Consider the following 19,103-nt stretch of genomic DNA (forward strand, 5'->3'; position numbering starts at 1 on the left):
CCTTGAGAAATAAATCTAAAAAAAAAAAAAGGCAACTCAGAAAATAGTTGCACGTGTACTGAGCTTATACAGATTTTTTTCTTGTCAATATTTCCTAAACGGTACAATATAATGAATGGTTATCCATATGCCCTTCCTATTGTATTAGATACTACGTAAGGCATTCAGGAGTATATACCCTGGTCAAGTGCACTATCACGCTGTTTTATATAAGGGACAGGAGCACCTATGAGTTTTGGCATCTGAGGAGAGGGTGTTCTGAACCAAGTGAGTACCAAAGGACAGCCACACGAATTTTCACTCTTGTGCTTAGCCAGTATTGGAAGAGACTTCTTAATAAGGCAGAGGCAACTTGGGGTTGTCGCTGTTCTCCATTCTACTGGCTCTACCAGGGTAGAGACAGCCCGAGTCTCTTTCCTTTACACAGATGGCACTTGAACTGCACTGCCTCGTGGTCTGCCCTTCCTAAGGCCTTCCTTCGGGAGCTCCCTTGTGGAGCTGCGTCTCCAGCCCCCTGTGAAAGGCGTGTAGTCTTTCAAGGTCATGTCAACACCGTGAGAGCAGTCCTCCTCTTCTGCTTGGTCTTTGTCCTCAGGTCACTGTAGCAGAGCTAGGAATTGAGATACACTGGACCTTTACTGAAATTCTGGTTCGTCAGCAATACCCAGCTGGTTCGCTTTGCTCAGTCTCTTTAACTGTGCTCTGTCCATTTTCTCTAAATGTTTTGCAAGGTGCTAAGACAATATGGAGAAATTCCCAAATGACTATATTAGTACCTTAGTCAAATGCTTTTCCTTACAATTAGATTATCTTGCATACAGACACACACACAGAGACACACACATAGAGATACACACACACACACACACGCACGATAACTACTTTGATTCTGGGTAGTCAAACAGGCACATGCTCCGCCAGTTAAAAATACTCTGAATGTTGGCTCTCACCACCCTCGGGTTTTGGGAGCAGAAGCAGATTGCTTTTTCAGGCCTCCAGCAGAATATGGAAATTCCTTATGCATCCCGTGCTTCTAGCCCAGCTTCTCAAGTATTCCTTTCTTTGGCAAGCCTAATGAAAACACGCGAGGGAAGCGACTTTCCTGCCCTTCCCTATCAGACAGCACTTGCTTCTCATAACAAACGTTTTATGGTGCAAGAGTCAGTTGGAGCAGATAGAGGATTCTCTGTTCCAGGGAATTCTGTACAAAACAGAGTGGCCACAGCAGCCTTCCTTCCTCTCAGGATCAGGACGCTGAGCTAGGTATATGTAAACAAGTGGAACCTGCTATAAGCCTTTGAAAGTTGAAACCTGAAGGCAGCTGCCAGAATTCTCTTCTTTTCAACATGCCCTAGTACTCTCTGCCAAAATTCTTTCTCAAGAGTTCTGGACACCCAATGAGAGGCACAGTTACGTTTGGGATAACTGTAAAAGTAATTATAATTGTTACCTTGCAAGTGGTAGGGTGGGTAAATCAAGTCGCTTTCTTATCTGAGATTAAGTGTGTGAGGTATGAGACAAAACAAGCCACACAAGCCAGGAGGAGGCCCATCCCAGGGAGCTGGCGGCTCTCTCTGGAGGGAAGGCTTAAACCCTGAAAGGGACGGGGTGAATTGCCAATGGGCCTACACAGGACTGGTAGATGAGGGGGGGATGGGGGGAACTGGGAGGGTTTCTATAGCTAAACACTATGACCAAAAGCAGCGGGAGAGGAGAGGGTTTATTTCTCTTTACCTCTCTCAGATCACACCATCACTGAGGGATGGGACTGATGCAGAGGCCCTGGAGGGGTGCTGCTTGCTGACTTTCTCGCCATAGCTTGTTCAGTCTGCTTTCTTATAGAACCCAGAACCAGGGGTGGCACTGCCCACAGTGGGCTGGGTACTCCCACACCAATCATTAATCAAGAAAATGCCCCACAAGATTGCCCATAGGCCAGTCTGGTGAGGACACTTTCTAAATTGAGGTTCCTTCTCCTCAGATGAATCTAGCATGTGTCAAGCTGACAGAGTGAGCTAGGACAGACGGTGTCCTCAGTTCTCTTGTGGGTCTTCCCTCCAAGCTTCCTGTGACTTGCTAGGTAGTTAGGGTGGGGAGGCTGAGGTTCTGCCAGTGGTTTCATGTGATAAAGGAGGGTGAATCTCTAGATGCAAGAAACACTAGCAAACTTTGTAGGCATTCGTAGTCTCTCTAGGGTGGGGATCCCACCAGAGGATTCATGTTAAGGTCCTATTTACTGTTTTAAAAATTCAATTTCCAACAAATTAATGATGGGAGTATATCTCATTTGAGATCGGTCTGTCTGTCTGCCTTCCTGCCTATCTATCTATCTATCTATCTATCTATCTATCTATCTATCTATCTCATGCTCTGTGTCATTCAATTTTAAAAACATTCATTGTTGGTTTTACCCAAAGACAAAAGCTAAAGGCAGGTTATCAGTCTGTCTCTGGAGTAATCTTAGGCTTCTGTGATAGAGCCTGGGAGGCTGGGAGAGATCAAGGAAGGACTGGCCCTGGATCTCCCTCCAGGGACAAGCTCTAACTTCTCTATTCTCTCTTCTGCAGTGGTAGGTTGTCATTTTGTTTTTATTAAATTCTATTGCTTGCCGGGCAGTGGTGGCGCATGCCTTTAATCCCAGCACTCAGGAGGCAGAGGCAGGCGGATCCTTGTGAGTTCGAGGCCAGCCTGGTCTAGTAGAGCTAGTTCCAGGACAGGAACCAAAAAGCTACGGAGAAACCCTGTCTCAAAAATCAAAAAAAAAAAAAAAAAATTCTATTGCTGCTTGAAAATGTTTAAAATCTGTCACTTTAGGGAATTGGTGTTAATTGTACAAAGGAAAATAATCCCCTCTTCCTGAAGAATTGCTTTGGATTAATTCAGGCCTCCAAGGAATACAATGTGTCGCTTCCTCTCTTTGTCCCACCCAGTCACAAGTGTGCCTTTTGGAATACTTAGTATTCTTTAAAAAAATGTGTCTCTGAAATATGAAAGAGTTCTATATTTTAAATATTTTATATATAAATATCTTTTACTTTTGGATCCTTTTATAACTTTGGTTTCATTGCCTGTAGGCATGTAACTCACAACCTAAGGCGTAAAGTCATGGCTAGGACTAGGCATGATTAGATTTCAGTAGATCTTGTTTAATACACTTGATAGTTCGGCCTTGACGACATGAATATGAGCTAACAATATGAATATGTTCTGCTTTAACAACATGAATATTCATAACAATAGAAATATAGTGGTGTATACCTTTAATCCCAGCACTTGGGAGGCAGAGGCAGGTGGATCTCTGTGAATTTGAGGCCAGCCTGGTCTACATAGAGTTCCAAGACAGTCAAGGCTATATAGAGAGACTGTGTCTTAAACAAAAACAAACCACAAGTATATCTTAGATACCGAGGAATATGTTAACAATTTGTCCCTAGAGCCAATGAGATGGCTCGGCGGTTAGAAGCACTTCCAGTGCAGGTCTTACAACATGGGTTAGTTCCTAGAACTCACAGCTCAATCCCTGAAACTTGCTTTGGAAGGAGAGAACCAACTCCCTCAAGTTGCCCTCTAACCTCCAGAAGTGCGCCATGGCATACACATGTCCACATTCACATACACATACTTCACACATGCACACTGATCGTAAAAATAATCATTTTTAAATTCCCCCCAACATCAGGCAAGGGCACAAGAAAGTGAGCAATGGCCAGATGTGAAGAACAGCGTTGATTCTTCACCATAGCATCCTCTTGCTGGCATCTTAAATTCTTATCTATTCCATTTGTTTTGACATGTGATCTCACTATATAGCCCAGGCTGACTTTGAACTAAAGATGCTACTGTCTCTGTCTGAGTTCTGGGATCACAGATGTGTGCCACCATGACTGGCTCCAGTTGACTCTGAAGGGTAGTTGATAGTTGAGATCTGGGGTGGTTCTGAGTTGCGGCAGTTCCTGTTGCTTTACTCAGCATGTGTTTACTGGTTGCATTCAGGTGAGAAGAAGACGCATCTGGGGGAAAATTGGTGGGACTCTGAGAGTGGTGCACCGGAAAGTCTTAGTCCGATGACCAAGTGATTATCTAGCCATAGACTGGAAAGAGGTGACATCATTCTTTTTTTTTTTCTTTCCTACATGATGCTAAGGGGAAGTCTCACATCTCAATGTCCCAAACTTGTTTATGCATTAATTGATTTTAATTTGCTCTTGGATGATAGAAATTGTTAGTGGAATGAGAACACCGAGTCTTGAACTTTATTGGGCCTTTGACCAGGAGCAGCATGCCTTCTATATTGCAAACTAATCATTGGTTAGTTTCCTCTTTATTTTGAAAGTCATTGCTACTCAGTTTATTAGGTTTAGCAACTGTTGACTCTTTCTGGTTGGTGAGCAAAGATCTTATTGGCTTCTCACTTTCCTATCACCTCCAATTTTTTCATTATTCTTGTTTTAGTGTTCTTGTATTTTTATATAATTCATGAAGCTCATCTTGATGGTTCCATCAATGAAGAACCATATATATAGTGATGGTCCCATAAAATGTTAATATAGTTGAAAATTCCCATCCCACAGTGATATCTATAGCTCTTATAATATTGTAACTTAATGCATTCCCCATATTTGTGTGACACTGGTATAAACCTATAGCATTAGCAATCATAAACAGCATATACAATTACTCATAGTGAAAAATGATTGATTAATGATAACAAGAAACTATGTTAATAGCTTATGTATTTATCCCACTATATCTTTTATTAGTATTTTAGTATGTGCTTCTGGCATGTAAATCTTTTGTTTTTGTTTCTACAAGACAGTCTGGGTTAGTAGCAGCCTCACATTTGCTATATTCATTGTGTTTCTCAATTGGATTGTTCTTCTTCTGTTTGGTACACACTGTTCATTCATCTGTTGATGTGTGCTTGGCTTGATTTCCCTTCTGGCAGTCATGACTAATACCTCTGTGAATAGTATTAATAATGCAGAGAGGTAGAAATATCTCTTTAAGATCTCGATTGCAGATCTTTTGGGAACACCTACCCCAAAATGGAATTGCTGGATCACATGATAATTTCTTCCTAGTGTTTTTGATGATGGAACCCAGGGCCTTATACATCCTAGACAAGTGCTGTGCCACGGAACTACAGCTCAACCTATTTGATAATTCTTGAACTTTTTTTTTTTTGAGAGATATCCGATTTGTAAGTATTTTGGGAGCCAGTTGAATTGACTGTAGTGTTTGTAGTGATGCACCATATTAGTTACTTCTGTTACTATGATAGAATACCATGGCCAGAAGCAGCTTAGGGAAGAGAGATTTTATTTTGGCTAATGGTTCTGGAGGGTTAGAGTTCATAATGGCCAGAATGGCATGGCTGCAGGTTGCCAGAGCAGGAAGCTTGCAGCTCACAATTCCTTGACACCCCAGGAAAGAGAGAACTAGAAATGGGGTGGGGCTATCAACTCTCAATGCCTACACTTTCTCCCACAAGGCCCCACCTCCTAAAGGTTTCATAACTTCCTTAAACAGGGCCACCAACTGGGGACCAGGCGTTGAGATACATGAGTCTATGGGGGACATTTCTCACTCAAATCACCGCATGTGCCTCCCAAGTGACGTGTTTGCTTATAGTACTAATATTCTATCTTCTACCCCAGCTTATTAATGATGCACAGTGTGATATTTTAAGATAGTATTGTATTCACACACACACAAGGGGTAAATCAAGATCATTAATGTGATCCTCACCTCTCATGCTTATTTCTGTTATCCTGGTGAGACTCATTTAAAATCTGCTCTCAGGAATTGCCAAGTGCAAAATGCCAGTGTTATAATTAGCTGGAGTCACTGTGTTGCCCTATTGTTCTCCAAAACTTACTCATCCTGTCCACATGGAACTGTGCACTCAACCAGCATCCCCGCATCCCTTCTCCTCCTGTCTAGTTATCACTCAACTCCCACAGCTAGCTTACATGATATGAATCAAGACAGAGAAGTGAGGTCAGCTTAAATATCAGGGCTTGGGGAAGTCCTTGCCAAGGTCAGGAGTACTCCGTCCCACGGTTCTCAGAAATGCATCAACTATACTTTTAGAAATCACCGAGGATGAGGAATGAGGATTTGCTCAACCCGACCCACAAAAACATGTGTTTAACATTAGCTGTACGGGTGGCGATAACACTTCTTACTTTGGGCTTTTCTGTAGGGATAGAGAAGACTGAAGACAGGCTGATGGACTCCATCGACGGCCTCCAGTGTCTAACCATGACTGCTGAAAACCCTACTTCCGGAGACCTGACTCCTGTCCCCATTGTCACTTGCAAGCTCTGCTTGTGCGAACAGCCTCTGGACAAAGTGACCATGCTCCAAGAATGCCAATGCATCTTCTGTACATCTGTAAGTTTTCCTTAATGTTCTCGCCATAGAAAAGTCCACGAAAAATTATGGGAAAAATTATGAAAGCTACAGGATACATTTCTGTGGCATATGTGCCTTATGATTCCTAACAGTGGCAAAGTTATAGTCATGAAGTAGTAATGAAAATAACTTCATGGTTGGGGGTCACCACAACATGAGAAACTATTAAAGGCTCACAGCGTTAGGAAGACTGAGAATGGCTGCTGTAACCCTTCGGAAAGGGTCACAAAACTAGCACCAAGCAGAGTAAACAGGAGAGTTATGGAAGACAGGGAGACAGGTCTTGGAAGGAAAGCAGAGTCCAGTAGAGGGGGGATGGGTCTAGGGAAGACACTGGGTTTTAGGGGGTTAGGAGTCACACTGGTCTCACCATCTCAGGGTGACCATTTTCCTTTGGTCTTGCTTGGATTCTGAACCCATCTGTTGGAATTAATGGCGTCTGTCTTGCATGCTTTGGTCTCTTCCCACTCCTTGGAAACCGTGAATCGGAAGCAACATTTAGTGCAAACCAGGATGGAAGTTTTCCTCTGAGGATGCCTGGTGTTTAAGAGCAGAGATTCAGTTTTTGCTGTGAGAGTTCATAGTGCAGAATTCAAGCTTGTGTGTGAATGCTGGGGAAAGAATATGGAGCCAAAGGCTGCATTTCATCTTTACAAGAAGCTAATGTTGACACGTTGTTGTTTCAATAGATTCTAGCTTCTAATTAAAACCAGCGCCACTGTTTCTCGTTTCTTCAGCGATTTGGGAGTTGGCATTTGAACAATTACATTACTCTGTCAACTAGATTCATACTTCCTTATTGTTACAGAGGGCTCAGGAGCAGAAAGTCAAATGGCTTGATATTTTTGGTACTCTCCAGTTTCTGGACGTTGTTTTGTGCCTGTCAACATTAACCTTCACTGCTCTCTCATTGCCTGTGGTCTTTTAAAACAGTAAGCTGAGCACGTGGGAAGGCATCAGTGTCTGTGAATCTGCAGTTAGAGTCAGACTTGCCTGGAGTACTACTTGAACCTTTTTTTTTAAACAGATTTATTCCTCGTTTTATCCAAAATGTGATTTAAAAAAAAGTTTGTCGAGAGGCTGGCGAGATGACTCAGTGGTTAAAAGCCCTTGCTGCTTTTTGCAAAGGACTCGAGTTCAGTTCCCAGCCTTTGCCACGTTTTAAAGTTTATGTGTATGCGTGTTTTTCCTTCATGTATATCTGTGTAGCACATGTGCATGCAGTGCTCATGGCTGTCAGAAGAGGGTATCAAATTCCCTGGAACTGGAGTGACAGACAGTTATGAGTTGCCATGTGGGTGCTGGGACTTGAACCAGGGTCCTCAGGAAGAGCAGCCAGTGCTCTTAACCACGGAGTCCTCTCTCTAGCCTTTGACACATTTTAACTTATTCATTTGCCTACAACAGGTGCTTTGTAGACTCCTTAGACTCTCCAATGTAGGTAATTCTGGCTCTAAATGACTTCAGAGACTGGAGTGCAGCGCACATCGCTGCCACTAAACCACCCCTTGGTGGTCTACTTGTGGAGATGGTTTCCTCGGTTGAACTCCATGCTTGGCTTTAATGTGGAGAAGAAAGTGTAGCAGAAAGCAAGGGAAGTTGAGGAAACAGATGTGGGCACAGTCCTCACTCATCTGGATGAAGGCTTTAGGTACACTGTGGAGTTATGGTGTCAGAGGGGTAGATATATTGGGATTATAGTGAGAGAAACGGTGTAATTATTTCTGGTGCCTTGAAGGCTAAATATCTCAGGAAGGCTGTATGTAAATCAATAATAGGCAGAACGCAGAGATTTTATCTCCTTTTTTCTTTTCCTTTTCATTTGTCAGTGCAAATAATGGAAACATGAAAATTCAAGCTTCCCTTCTGTCTTGTTTGGGATTTCTGTTGCTGTGAAGAGACACTATGACCACAGCAACTCTTATAAAGGGAAGGATTTAACTGAGGTTTTCTCACAGTTCAGAGGTTTAGTCCATTATCACGGTGTGGAGCACACAGGCAGACAGGGCTGGAGAAGGAACTGAGAGTTCTACATCCAGATCAGCAGGCAGCAGGAACAGTGACCCTGGGCTTGGCTCGAGCTTCTGAAACCTCAGAGCCCACCCTTGAGGACTCACTTCCTCCAACAAGGCCACCCCGACTCCCACAAGTCTACACTTCCTAATAGTGCCACTCCCTATGAGTCTTTGGGGGTCATTATCGTTCAAACCACCACACCTTCTCTGGATCTCTTCTTTCCTTTTTTGAGGCAGGGCCTTGCTGTGTAGCCTTGGGTAGCATAACAAACACTTGGTGTAAATCCCAGGTTGCTCTTGAACAGTCTTCCCGCCTCAGCCTCCCAAGGACTAAGTGCAGCCTCAGCTGTCATACCTGACCCACTGCTAGCTCCCGCAGCTTGTTCTTTCAGGTCATTCTGGACCATTGAAGTCAAGGGAAAAAAATGACAAGAGTAGGTTTTCAAAGTGGTGAAAATCGTGGGTTTGCCCTCTCGCGGGCAGGCATCGCCTTGCTTCGCCTCTGGTTTGCCTTGGACACGGCTTCTGCCTGCCATGAATGGAAGATAATGAGAGCACAGTGGCTGCTTGTTTTTATAACCTAGATAATTTCACCTGGAAAGAGTTGGTATGTTGGGCATGGCCTATTTACCTTCCAGATTAAAGACAGGATGTGTTGTACGAAAAGAAAATAGAGTCCAACCATATTCCTGCCCTTTTCCATTACCCGTCCTTGGCTCCGTGTAGCTAGAATTCTTTTACTATTCATTTCTTGCAGCCAAATGGTTTTTCCAATGTTTAAAAAGTGAGAAGAAGCAAGACTTTTTAAAAATCAAGCACTTCTTTCCTTCAGGGCCTGTTGGGTGACCTTTAAGAAAAGCCCCCATATGCTCTGGGAGACATTTATAGTTCAGGAAGAACTGCCTATGTGTGTGTTCATATGTGCACACACAGTTAGTAACTGAAGTGAAGCCGAGAACCTGCAGTTCTTTTTTTTCTCGGGTTCTAAATGGTACCTTTATCAGGAAAGTGAAGACATTTTCCAACCCCACCTCCCTTGAGATACACACAGCAGAGCTGTGGTGAAGAGCCCAGATGCAGGAGGAGTCAGACGCAGTCAGGCTTTGCTCTCCAGTGGTCTAAGATTTGAGGCACGGGTAAGCCATTTATCTTCGGCTTCAGAGGAGTTGACAATGCCCGTCTTGGGGTAGAAGTTCATCGGTTGAGAACCCCAGTAAAAAGACTTGCTCACTTCCAACTCTGGACTGAGCTAGCATCACTTTATCACTATTGCTCCTTCCCCACAGTCCACTCTGCGTGGAGCCTCTCCATCTTTTAAAACTGTCCCCGAGCAAGGGATGCTGGTAAAGATGTGAGTTTGATGTCTTCCTCTTCCTCATTAGCCATTTACCAGAAAGTGGAGAAATGTGTACTGTGACTTATGACTATTTTTAAACCCAAATCCCAAAAGTAGATCAGGAGTCACCAACAAAGTAAAACAAAACAAAGAACCAACCCTTTTTTTTTTAAGGGAATGGCAGTAAAATAAAATATAGTAAGATATTTTAATGAGGAAAAATAAAAACAAATCTTAACCTCATGTTTCTATCTAAAGACACTCAAGATTAGTTTTTTCCCCTGTCCATCCCTCCTAACTGCAACTTTATGAATAAAGGCCATCTTAAAGATTTAAGAAAAAAAGTTTAGACTTTTTTTTTTAAATGATTAAGGAATCAGGTCAACAAAAAATCAAATACTTTTCTCATACCAAACAAGCTAATAGGTCACTGCAGTGTTACAGTGTATACAGAATATAGGCAATATACAGAGATTTGCAAAGCAGGCACTTGGTTTGGAAAAGGTAAAAAAAAAAATGTTATTCGCATTGAGTACAACGATTCTAAAAATGACTGTAAGGTTGAGACGACAACTCTAAAGGTGGACCCATGCCCACACCTTTGGCAGATAGATCTACACGATTCAGATGGAATTTTCCCAAGCTGCCATGGTTTGTTAGTCTGCAGGGTTTTGTTTGTTTGTTGTTTTGGTTTTTGATGGTGAAAGGGCACAGTCGTTTGAAGTCACTTTTACCTAGACCTTGCGGGAGCTGCAGAAATCAAGGAGGCATCTTATTTCAGGACGGTGTCCCCGAGCCCTTTTCTGTCTTGTCTTCCAGTCACATTCCCTGCAGCTTTTCCCTGAGGCGTTGGAGTTGTCCTCCTATCCTGGTTCCCATAGCTTTGATTGATGTTGGATGGACAGATGCTTTCTGTCACTCTATTTTTCTGTAGCCTCTGAGTCTAGGATATATGAGGTGACAAGGCTTTGTTTATGCTGTTTCCTGGCTTGCCTTCTGAGCAGTCAGCCATCAGTCAAAAGACTTTAACTTTGTCTTGTAAAATGACCTCAGTGCACTCTCTGTTTGTATCTCTTTTATTGGTTGTGTGGTGGCTTTTGTATCCACCAGTTAAATCACTGGCCTAAAATGTCAGTTTTGGTGCTGTTTTCCTACTGACAACTGGGCTCCTGCCAAGTCAGGTGGCACCCGAGGGATGAGAATGAATAGGAGCAGCATGAGAAATAGGTTAGAGATGACTCAAGAAGGCGCTGGCTTCCTGGACCCATGATCTCATCCAGGCCCTGTGCTCACTACTCACTAATTCAAGGCAAGTAGTAAATAATGTGTCAAGAGAAGAAGAGAAGCCTCTTACTGGCCTAGGTTTGGAAGATAGCTTTGGTTGCCGGGTCCCTCACCCCAAGGAAGAAGCCCTTTTCCTGGAAGCCTGTGTGGTTTTCACATGGCTTCTGGAAATCCAAACTCAGGTCCTCACACTTGAGCAGCAAGCTCTTTGTCCACTGAAGCATCTCCCCTGGCCATCAGATCCCATCTCTAGTCAACCCAGTTGAAGACGGAGTCTTGAAATTCTTCTTCATCTCAGAGAGCGCCCATAAAATCTGTAATCTGGAACTGCGTTTTCTCTTCTTTTCAAATGAGCAACTCGCAATCTTAACATAACCTTCTCTCCTCCTGTTGTCTAGATTAATAACGCCTAATAATTCAGGCGTTCTTTATTGCTTTATTAGTGTAGTCACACAATTTTCCAACACTCGGGACAGACTAGCCTTCTCGGTAATTACCAAGTCGTACTTCTTCCCTCCCACCTCAGTTCTTTTGAAACAGGTACCAAATCTACACTATCTTGGCTTGGTCGGGAGCTGAACAAGTACTTCAGGTCTTTCTCTGCCTGAGAAAACCGGGGTCAGGAAGTCGTGCAGTGATGTGGATCAGAGCTTCAGTTCCTTTTCACAGGAAGTCACAGAGAGGTAGTAGGTGGTGAAAATGAATGGCTACTCTGTAGATTGTTCTTTTATTTCCAAAGCGTACTTTTTAAGCTTGTTTTCATGCAATATATTTTGATCACATTCTTTACTCTCCTCCAAGTCCTCCCAGATTCTTCCCACTCAACTTTCAAGTTCCCCAAAGCCTGGTGTTGCTTCTGTTTTAACTCTTCATGTCCCGTATCAGAGTGTGATAGCAGTCCAGGCATGAACGCCACAGTCAGAGGTGTGTACAGAACTTCTCACCAAGCCACAAAGGTTGACTTATTGCTCCCTTTGAAATCGTGTCCCTTTCCAATTCTCCTAAGCCTATTCTCATCTTAGCCCAGATTCTACCCAGATGCTGCCGTTGCCATGGTGCAGTGGTAAATAGAGTGCAAAAGGCAGGCATCAGAGGTCACCAGTGCTGCTTTGGGGGACAGACCCTCAAAAAGAGGCAGACTGTAGGCACGTGTGGAGGCCCAGCCAAACCACAAGGAAGAGGACAGAGCAGTGGCAGAGACTGAGAGATAATGTAGGAGATTACCTGATGATGGTGTTGGTGGGATCCTGTGGGTCCCAAGAAGGAGGTTCAGCCTTGTATGAGGGCGCCACATGAGGGAAGAGTAGGCTACAAAGAAAGTAAAGTGAAAGATCATTCTGGAATGTCTGATTGGCAGTGGGCCTGTGCCTGGGCATGAGCCTAGAGAGACAGGCAGACACTAAACAGTGGTCATGAAGACAGTCCCAAAGGAAAGACAGAGCTGCTGGGGCTTTCTGTGAGGAGGGTGGCGAGGATGGGTTTGGGATGGGGTGGTAAATGAGCAGAAAGTAAGCCTGCTGGAGGAGGGCAAGGAGGGCAGCAGGCTGGGAGGAGGCTCGCGGAGCAACAGGCCTCTCAGCTTCTGTGGTATCACAGCCCCAACTTTGTGGCCTGGAGTATATAGTGTGTCCCCAGCTTCTCCTCTCTGTTACCCATTGGGACAGTGATGTCAGAGTTCTTTAAGTGTTAGCTCTTCTTACCAAGTCACCAACATAGAAACACTTGTGCTCCTGCTTGCGTTACGTCCCTTGTGCCGCCCACCAGGTTCCTTTATTCACGGCTGGGAGTGCCTATGCCGATCACGTGCTTCTTCACCTTAATAGGAGTCAGCTGACCCCTCGGCGATTTTCTACCAGAGCTCTCTGGCTTCCTTCCTTTCTTATTCCTCCAGCTTGACTCCTAGTGATGCTGTGTACCACCTGGCGCCTGGTTGAGGAACTCCATTCCTTCCTCAACCCACCACGTCCTTATTGTGACTCCAGTCTGGCATTAAAAATATCCCATTGTCAAGAACATGGCGCTGATATATGACGGTGGCTCCCACACTGAAGTAATGGTAGTTTGGATCTCTGTATCCATGTTCTGAGGCCTACTCAGCCATTTCCAGCAAATCCTCTGCCTAGCTGCCAATTTCTGACAGTATTTGAGACAGGCAGGTCCTTTGTTTTTGTCACCAGACTCCAGGTAATTCTGACTACTTCTGCAGATTTTGTGGTGATTTAGGGACAGAACAGGCAGATATTGGCTCCCCTGCTGGGATCTTTTTGTGCAGCCAGGAAGACAGCGGGCGTAGGACAGCCCTGAGAGCAGAGCCTGCAGGAGAGACTGCCCGGATGGATGCTCGCCTTCCCTCACTGCCAACTCAGAGTGGCTTCAGGGCCAGAGACTCCAGCTCAATATAGAGCTTTTAGTACCTGTGTGAGACAGGGGAGCTACCTAGAAATACCACAGGACCGCAGTAACCCATTTTCCTCACTGTCTCTTTACATCAGAGCGGCTAACTTTTAAATCTAATTGTGATATGCTGACATTAAAATGAAGTGACACAGAAACTTAAAAAATTGTTGAGTATACGAATAATTCCTCTGTATTCCTTTGAGGATTTTCTCTAGCATATAAACCGACATACACAGATATGGGTATGTTATCTGCACATACCAGTTAGCTTGAGTTTTATGCGTATAATTTAGGATACCATGGGCATGTCCATATACGAATATAGAGACCTACCTACAACAAAGTGTTGCATACCGTCCTATGGTGTGGCTGTGTCACACTGAAGAAAAAAAAGGATTCAGAGTTGGTGAGAAGGCTTGGCAGATAAATATACTTTCCTCACAAGCCAGATGACCTGAATTTGACCTCCTGACCCCACATAAAGGTGGAAAGAGATGGCTGACCCCTGCAAGCTGTCGTCTGACCTTCAAGTGTGTGCCGTGGCATGAATCATATTTATATAATAAATGAATCATTTGTTAACTAGGCCCCTCTTGTAATAATAGAATTTAGCATTGTAAGTTTCTACTATTGCAGATGGAGATTCTTGAACTTATAAATATAGAAAGTTCTAGAAGGAGATTTGAAAGCTATGAACCTTTTGAGTCAAGGCCAGATGACCTTCCCAATATAGTGATATCCCATGTTGTGACTCTCTGGGTTTTTTTCAACCTTTCCACCCTCTCCAGTCCATATGTAAGAAGAGCACATCTGTCTCGTCAACACGGCCTCCGCAAGAGGAAGTCAGTTGCAAGAAAAGAAACTTAGCTCTTGAGTCTACCCTTAAAAACACCTCCAGTGTCCCTGTGCCGGTGTAGTCTTGTCTGACTTCATACAGTATTATCATGCTTTTAAAATTGGGCTATAATCTAAAACAATGCTGCGAAGGGTGTATGTAAGAAAGAAAGCACAATGTGGTTATAGCGCTTCTGCAGCAGCAGAAGGTGCTTTGTTGTCATGCGTTGTCAGACGCAGTGCTAAGATGTGACCAAAAGAGAAAGGATGTTAGGTAAATTGAAGCCGAAAACGAAAGTGGGTGAACTAGAAAGCTACAAATCGAGATTTTTTTTTTTGGCATTTCATCCACATGTATACCCCCATAGTGGGTTCCAGATAGGCCACCATTCCCTTTCGAATCAGGTAAGACAAAATCAGCACCCGTTTCCATGGGAAGAAATAGCTGTGTGTTAACCGAAGGCACTAAGTCACTTCCAGAGTCCAGGTCAGGTCTTTTGGGTTTGACCTTCTGGAAAGCCTGTGGCTTACTTACCACGTGAATTTACGGTGTTGGCTCGGTCTCTCTGACCTTCAGATTATTCATCTGTAAAGTGGAATCAGGGAAAGACAAAGAGCAAAGATGTTCGGTATCTGCTGTGTGTCTGTGCTGGGCAAGGTTGCTATTTTTGTTTTGTTTATTTTTTCATTTCCACCCAGCACTCTCCTAAGGAAACCAATGCAGTTAGGTAACTTGCTTTAGATCCATAGTCTTTTTTTTTTTTTGTACCTTTTAAAAATTTTATTATATGAATGCTTTGTCTTGCATGTATGTCTGTTTGCCAATTATGCCTGGTCCCTGCGGAGGCCAGAGAAAGAGTTATAGGCAGCTGAGAGGTATTGTGTGGGTGCTGGGAATTTGAACCCAGGTCATCTGCAAGAGCCGCCAATGCTGTTAACCTCTGAGATTTCTCTCCAACCCCCTAGATTCATAGTCTTGATTCCTGGATTGTAATGTCGTTTGGATGAAACAAGAAGTAGTTCTGTAAAAGCACACAATAATATGGGTTTATCCATAACCAGCTTTCTAGAGTTACATTGTAGTTCTTGATTTCGAAGACTGGCCCATATAATGCAAACCAGACAGCCTGTTCTTCTGTATAGGCCAACTTGGTGGAAAACAGAAGCAGAGAGTAACTCACTCTAGAGAACAGAGAGTGAACATGTAATCTCAGCACAATGATGGCCGTGGGATTGAACTGTCCACAGTGTGACTTCAGGCAAGCTCCTTGAGTACAGCAAGTCTGTGGGCGAAGCGGTCTGGTTTGCTTGTCTGAAGAGCTCCCGGCCACTGGGCACGGTAGCTGCTGATGTTGAGAACACTCAGAGCAGAAGGCCTTAGACCTCCCCGCTCCCTCCACACGTGGAGTTTAGGAGCAGAGCATTGCTTGCTGGTGCGCCCAGGAATAGTTGTTTCCAGGTAACTCCTGTTTGCTATGTGCGGCCTATAGATGCTTGCAGAGATCAGAGGCCGTTACCACAGCTGGAAAAAGTACTTTGTGACTGCAGGGCCTGCTTTTCCTGGCTGCTATGTTAGTGGCAGGCTGTTTTATAGGGTCCTTGTCTAATCTTTAGTAGTCTTGTGTTCTATTATACTGGTAGTATTATTTCATTATTATGTTTCTATTTATTTATTTTGTGGGGAGTGGCCCATGGCAGAAGTCAGAGGACAACTTGGTGAGTCAGCTCCTTCCTTCCATCGTGTGGGCCATCAGTCTCAGTGGCACGTGGCATACTTACTGGGCTAGCTTGGTGGCACTTGGTAATCATCAGAGAGAAAAGCAAAACAGTTTTCTTAAAGTTTTTCCTAACTTATTTTTTCTGTGCGCATGTTTGTGACATGTATACGGATGCTTGCCGAGACAAGAAGAGGCTATCTCATCTGCAGGCGCTGGAGTGCAGGCAGCTTTGAACCATCCAGTGTGGGTGCTGGGGCCTGAACGTGGGTCCTCTGGAGAGCGGCCAGTGCTCTTCACCGTTTAGCCGTTTAGCCGTCTCTCCAGCCCCCAAGAGCTGGTTTCAAGTTACAGAGAGTCTAGTATTTTCTCATCCTTTTGTTCTAACAACCATGAAATCAGGAAATACAGTAGGAAGACATAGAAAGAACAGAGTCCCACTTAGATGTTGGTTTAAACCTCAAAATCTGTAATTATTAGTCATGAGAACTGAGGCTGAATTACTCATGTGGTTCACGTGAAATGGGCTAAGATCAGTTTCCGGAGTTTCTGTGAAAGAGTGGTCAGGTTTCTCCGAATGTCTAGTATGCTTGTCAAACGTATGCTGGAGAAGGGCTGCCTAGGCTGCAGCTGGTTCGGGTGCTTTCTGCCTGCGGTTGGCCTGTGGTTCCGTCAGCACACGTGGCAGAGGTGCTCGGCAGAGGAAGCCATTCTCACCTCCTGGTCAGGGGAACAACAAACAAAAGCGGAAGGGAACAGGGCCCCAGAGCCCCCTCGGGAGTCACTCAACCCTGAATGCTGCTGGGTGGAGCCACGAGACTTAGTTGAGTCTCCAAGATTGGTCCTTGCTTTACTGTGACGCTGGCCATTCAATTCGATGTGAGTTCTGAAGGGGCCACGCTCCTTCAGACCACGGCAGCCTCCTGCCTCATTGAACAGCTCCTTCCATTTACTCACTGGTCTTTGTTTGCTGCGTGATCCGAACTCCCATGCTAAATTCTCCAGTAGAAGGTCGTGCTCACTGTGTTTTCATATATGAGGTTGGATGGTTGCATCACCAAAACCCTACCTCATGATCGGAGGTTTTCTGACCCTTTATCAGTTTGAGTTTCGTTCCCCTTCTGACAACTGAGACTGGATTCACATCTGAGAGGCTGAGCGGTGCTGTGTGCAAGTTCAAGTCAGAACTCTCACGGGAGGGGGGAGGGGATGGAGACTGATTAGCTCAGTGGCCACGTAAATCGGGGCATGCTTATCTCATAGCCAGGTCTCAGCTGAGGGCTGAGGTTCGGAGGGTGATGGTTCTTTGGAGGAATGAAAGGTTGTAAACTTGGCAGGCCTTTTTATTTTATTTCTTCTTGAGTCATGGTGGCTTTTCTGAGGGTACTGTGTCATAGGGAGCGACTGGGCCAGATGGGTCTCTTGGACAACAGTCAGATTTGGTAAGAAAGGAAGCCCAGATAGGGTAAAATGAAAAAGTCTTCGAGGTCCCTGAGAGAGTTCTTGAGTTCCTCCTGTTGGAAGCAGATGTCTCTGCCACGAGCCCTTGTTCACTCCTCTCGGGGAATGTTCATCCAGTTTCCAGATCTCTCTGCTCTGCTGTGAGGACTGAACCAGATCACAGCTTTTTCATCAAATTTCTCCTCACAGTTATTCCTGTCACCAAATGCCTTAATTTAGGTGTTTGATCACTTGAGATAAAGATAGAAGTTGCTGATTGCTCTCTGTTGGTGGGACTGGAGGCACTTTTGATTGGCGCCCAGATTTAATCTCCTGTATTGAATGACTGTTCTCAGATTTACAGGACGGACCTTTGTGCCTTTTCCAGAAAGAGCAGCAGAACCCTTCTAAAGCATTTAAAGTTTCTCTAAATGAAAGCTATTTAAAGGTTGTTATGCATTTTCCCCATTAGGTTTCCTTCACTCCTTTGCCTGGAACTAGATGCATCCTATTTTGTTGTGGACGTTGATGGAGAGGACTCAATCTCTCTGCCTCTCTCTGAGATTCATTGCAGTCACCTTATGAAGCGATGCAGCAGCAATGAAAGACATAACTGTGTCTCCCAGAGTAACACTGGGGTCGGGGGATGGGGTGGAACGCCTTCTCAGACATGGCTGCCCATCGCAATCTCTCCAGGTTTAAAATCTCAGGAACCAGTTTAACGAGGTGGCGGAAGACAAGACCAGTGTACAAAAGTCAACAGTATTTCTCTGTTTTATCAAGGGATCACACAATGGGGTTGTGAAGAACAATTTCATTTATAATCAGCTTAAAAGGATTAAAAGACTGAGAAATAGATTTAATGAAAATATCTAAAAGTGCATACTCTGAAAAAATACACATTATTGGTAAGAGAGGCTAAATAAATGGAAAGACACTTGATTGGAGCACTCGTTACTGGTCATGTGGCCACGTGTTACAAATGAAAAATCTAAAACAGTCCAAATCATCTTGAAAAAAGCCAGAGAACTCACCTCTTGATTACAGAACTCAGTACAGAGCTACAATAATCAAAGCAGGGCCAGCTGGGCACAGTGGCGCACACCTTTAATTCCAGCGCTCGGAAGGCAGAGGAAGACGGATTTCTGTGAGTTTGAGGCCAGCCTGGTCTACAAAGCAAGTTCCAGGACAGCCAGGGCTGCTTACACAGAGAAACCCTGTCTTGAAAAACAATAGAAACAAACAAAAAAAGCAGGGCGATGCTCTCATGGGAAGAGAATTCAGAGGTCAGTGGATATGTAAGTGTTTGAGTGACGTGTATTGTAATGACATTCTGGTTTTCTAGGACTCTTCAGAAAACAAGATAAAGTTCTAGCAGGGCAGGTAGATGAGGAAGTAAGTACACCATGTAAAGAGACCCAGAGAGTAGGAAACTGCTTTTAGCTGGCAAGGAAGGCCTTTCTGACAAACTATAGATGGATGCTCTGGGCGAAACAAGTAGTATAATAAAGAACACACAAAACCAGAAATCTATCAATCATCTACCTATCCACTCTCTACCTACCATCCATCTATTATCTATCACCTATCTCTATCTATCTATCTATCTATCTATCTATCTATCATCTATCTATCTATCTATCTATCATCATCATCATCTACCTA

At 44.1% G+C, this 19,103-nt stretch overlaps 1 protein-coding gene across 4 annotated transcripts in view; it reads left to right on the forward strand.

Annotated features, from left to right (window-relative positions):
• The window catches only part of LOC121453111 (E3 ubiquitin-protein ligase RNF144B), a 132,270-nt gene that overhangs the window by 79,931 nt on the left and 33,236 nt on the right, over positions 1-19,103 (forward strand). For all 4 annotated transcript variants that reach the window (XM_041659613.1, XM_041659614.1, XM_041659612.1 and 1 more), the window contains exon 2: positions 6,206-6,396. In XM_041659613.1, coding sequence (XP_041515547.1) covers positions 6,232-6,396 — 165 coding nt within the window. In that variant the 5' untranslated portion in view covers positions 6,206-6,231. The remainder of the gene's footprint in view (positions 1-6,205; positions 6,397-19,103) is intronic.

Source organism: Microtus oregoni, unplaced genomic scaffold, assembly GCF_018167655.1.
Source record: "Microtus oregoni isolate MIOR12 unplaced genomic scaffold, Mior012 000011F_ref0000422, whole genome shotgun sequence".
NCBI lineage: Eukaryota > Metazoa > Chordata > Mammalia > Rodentia > Cricetidae > Microtus > Microtus oregoni.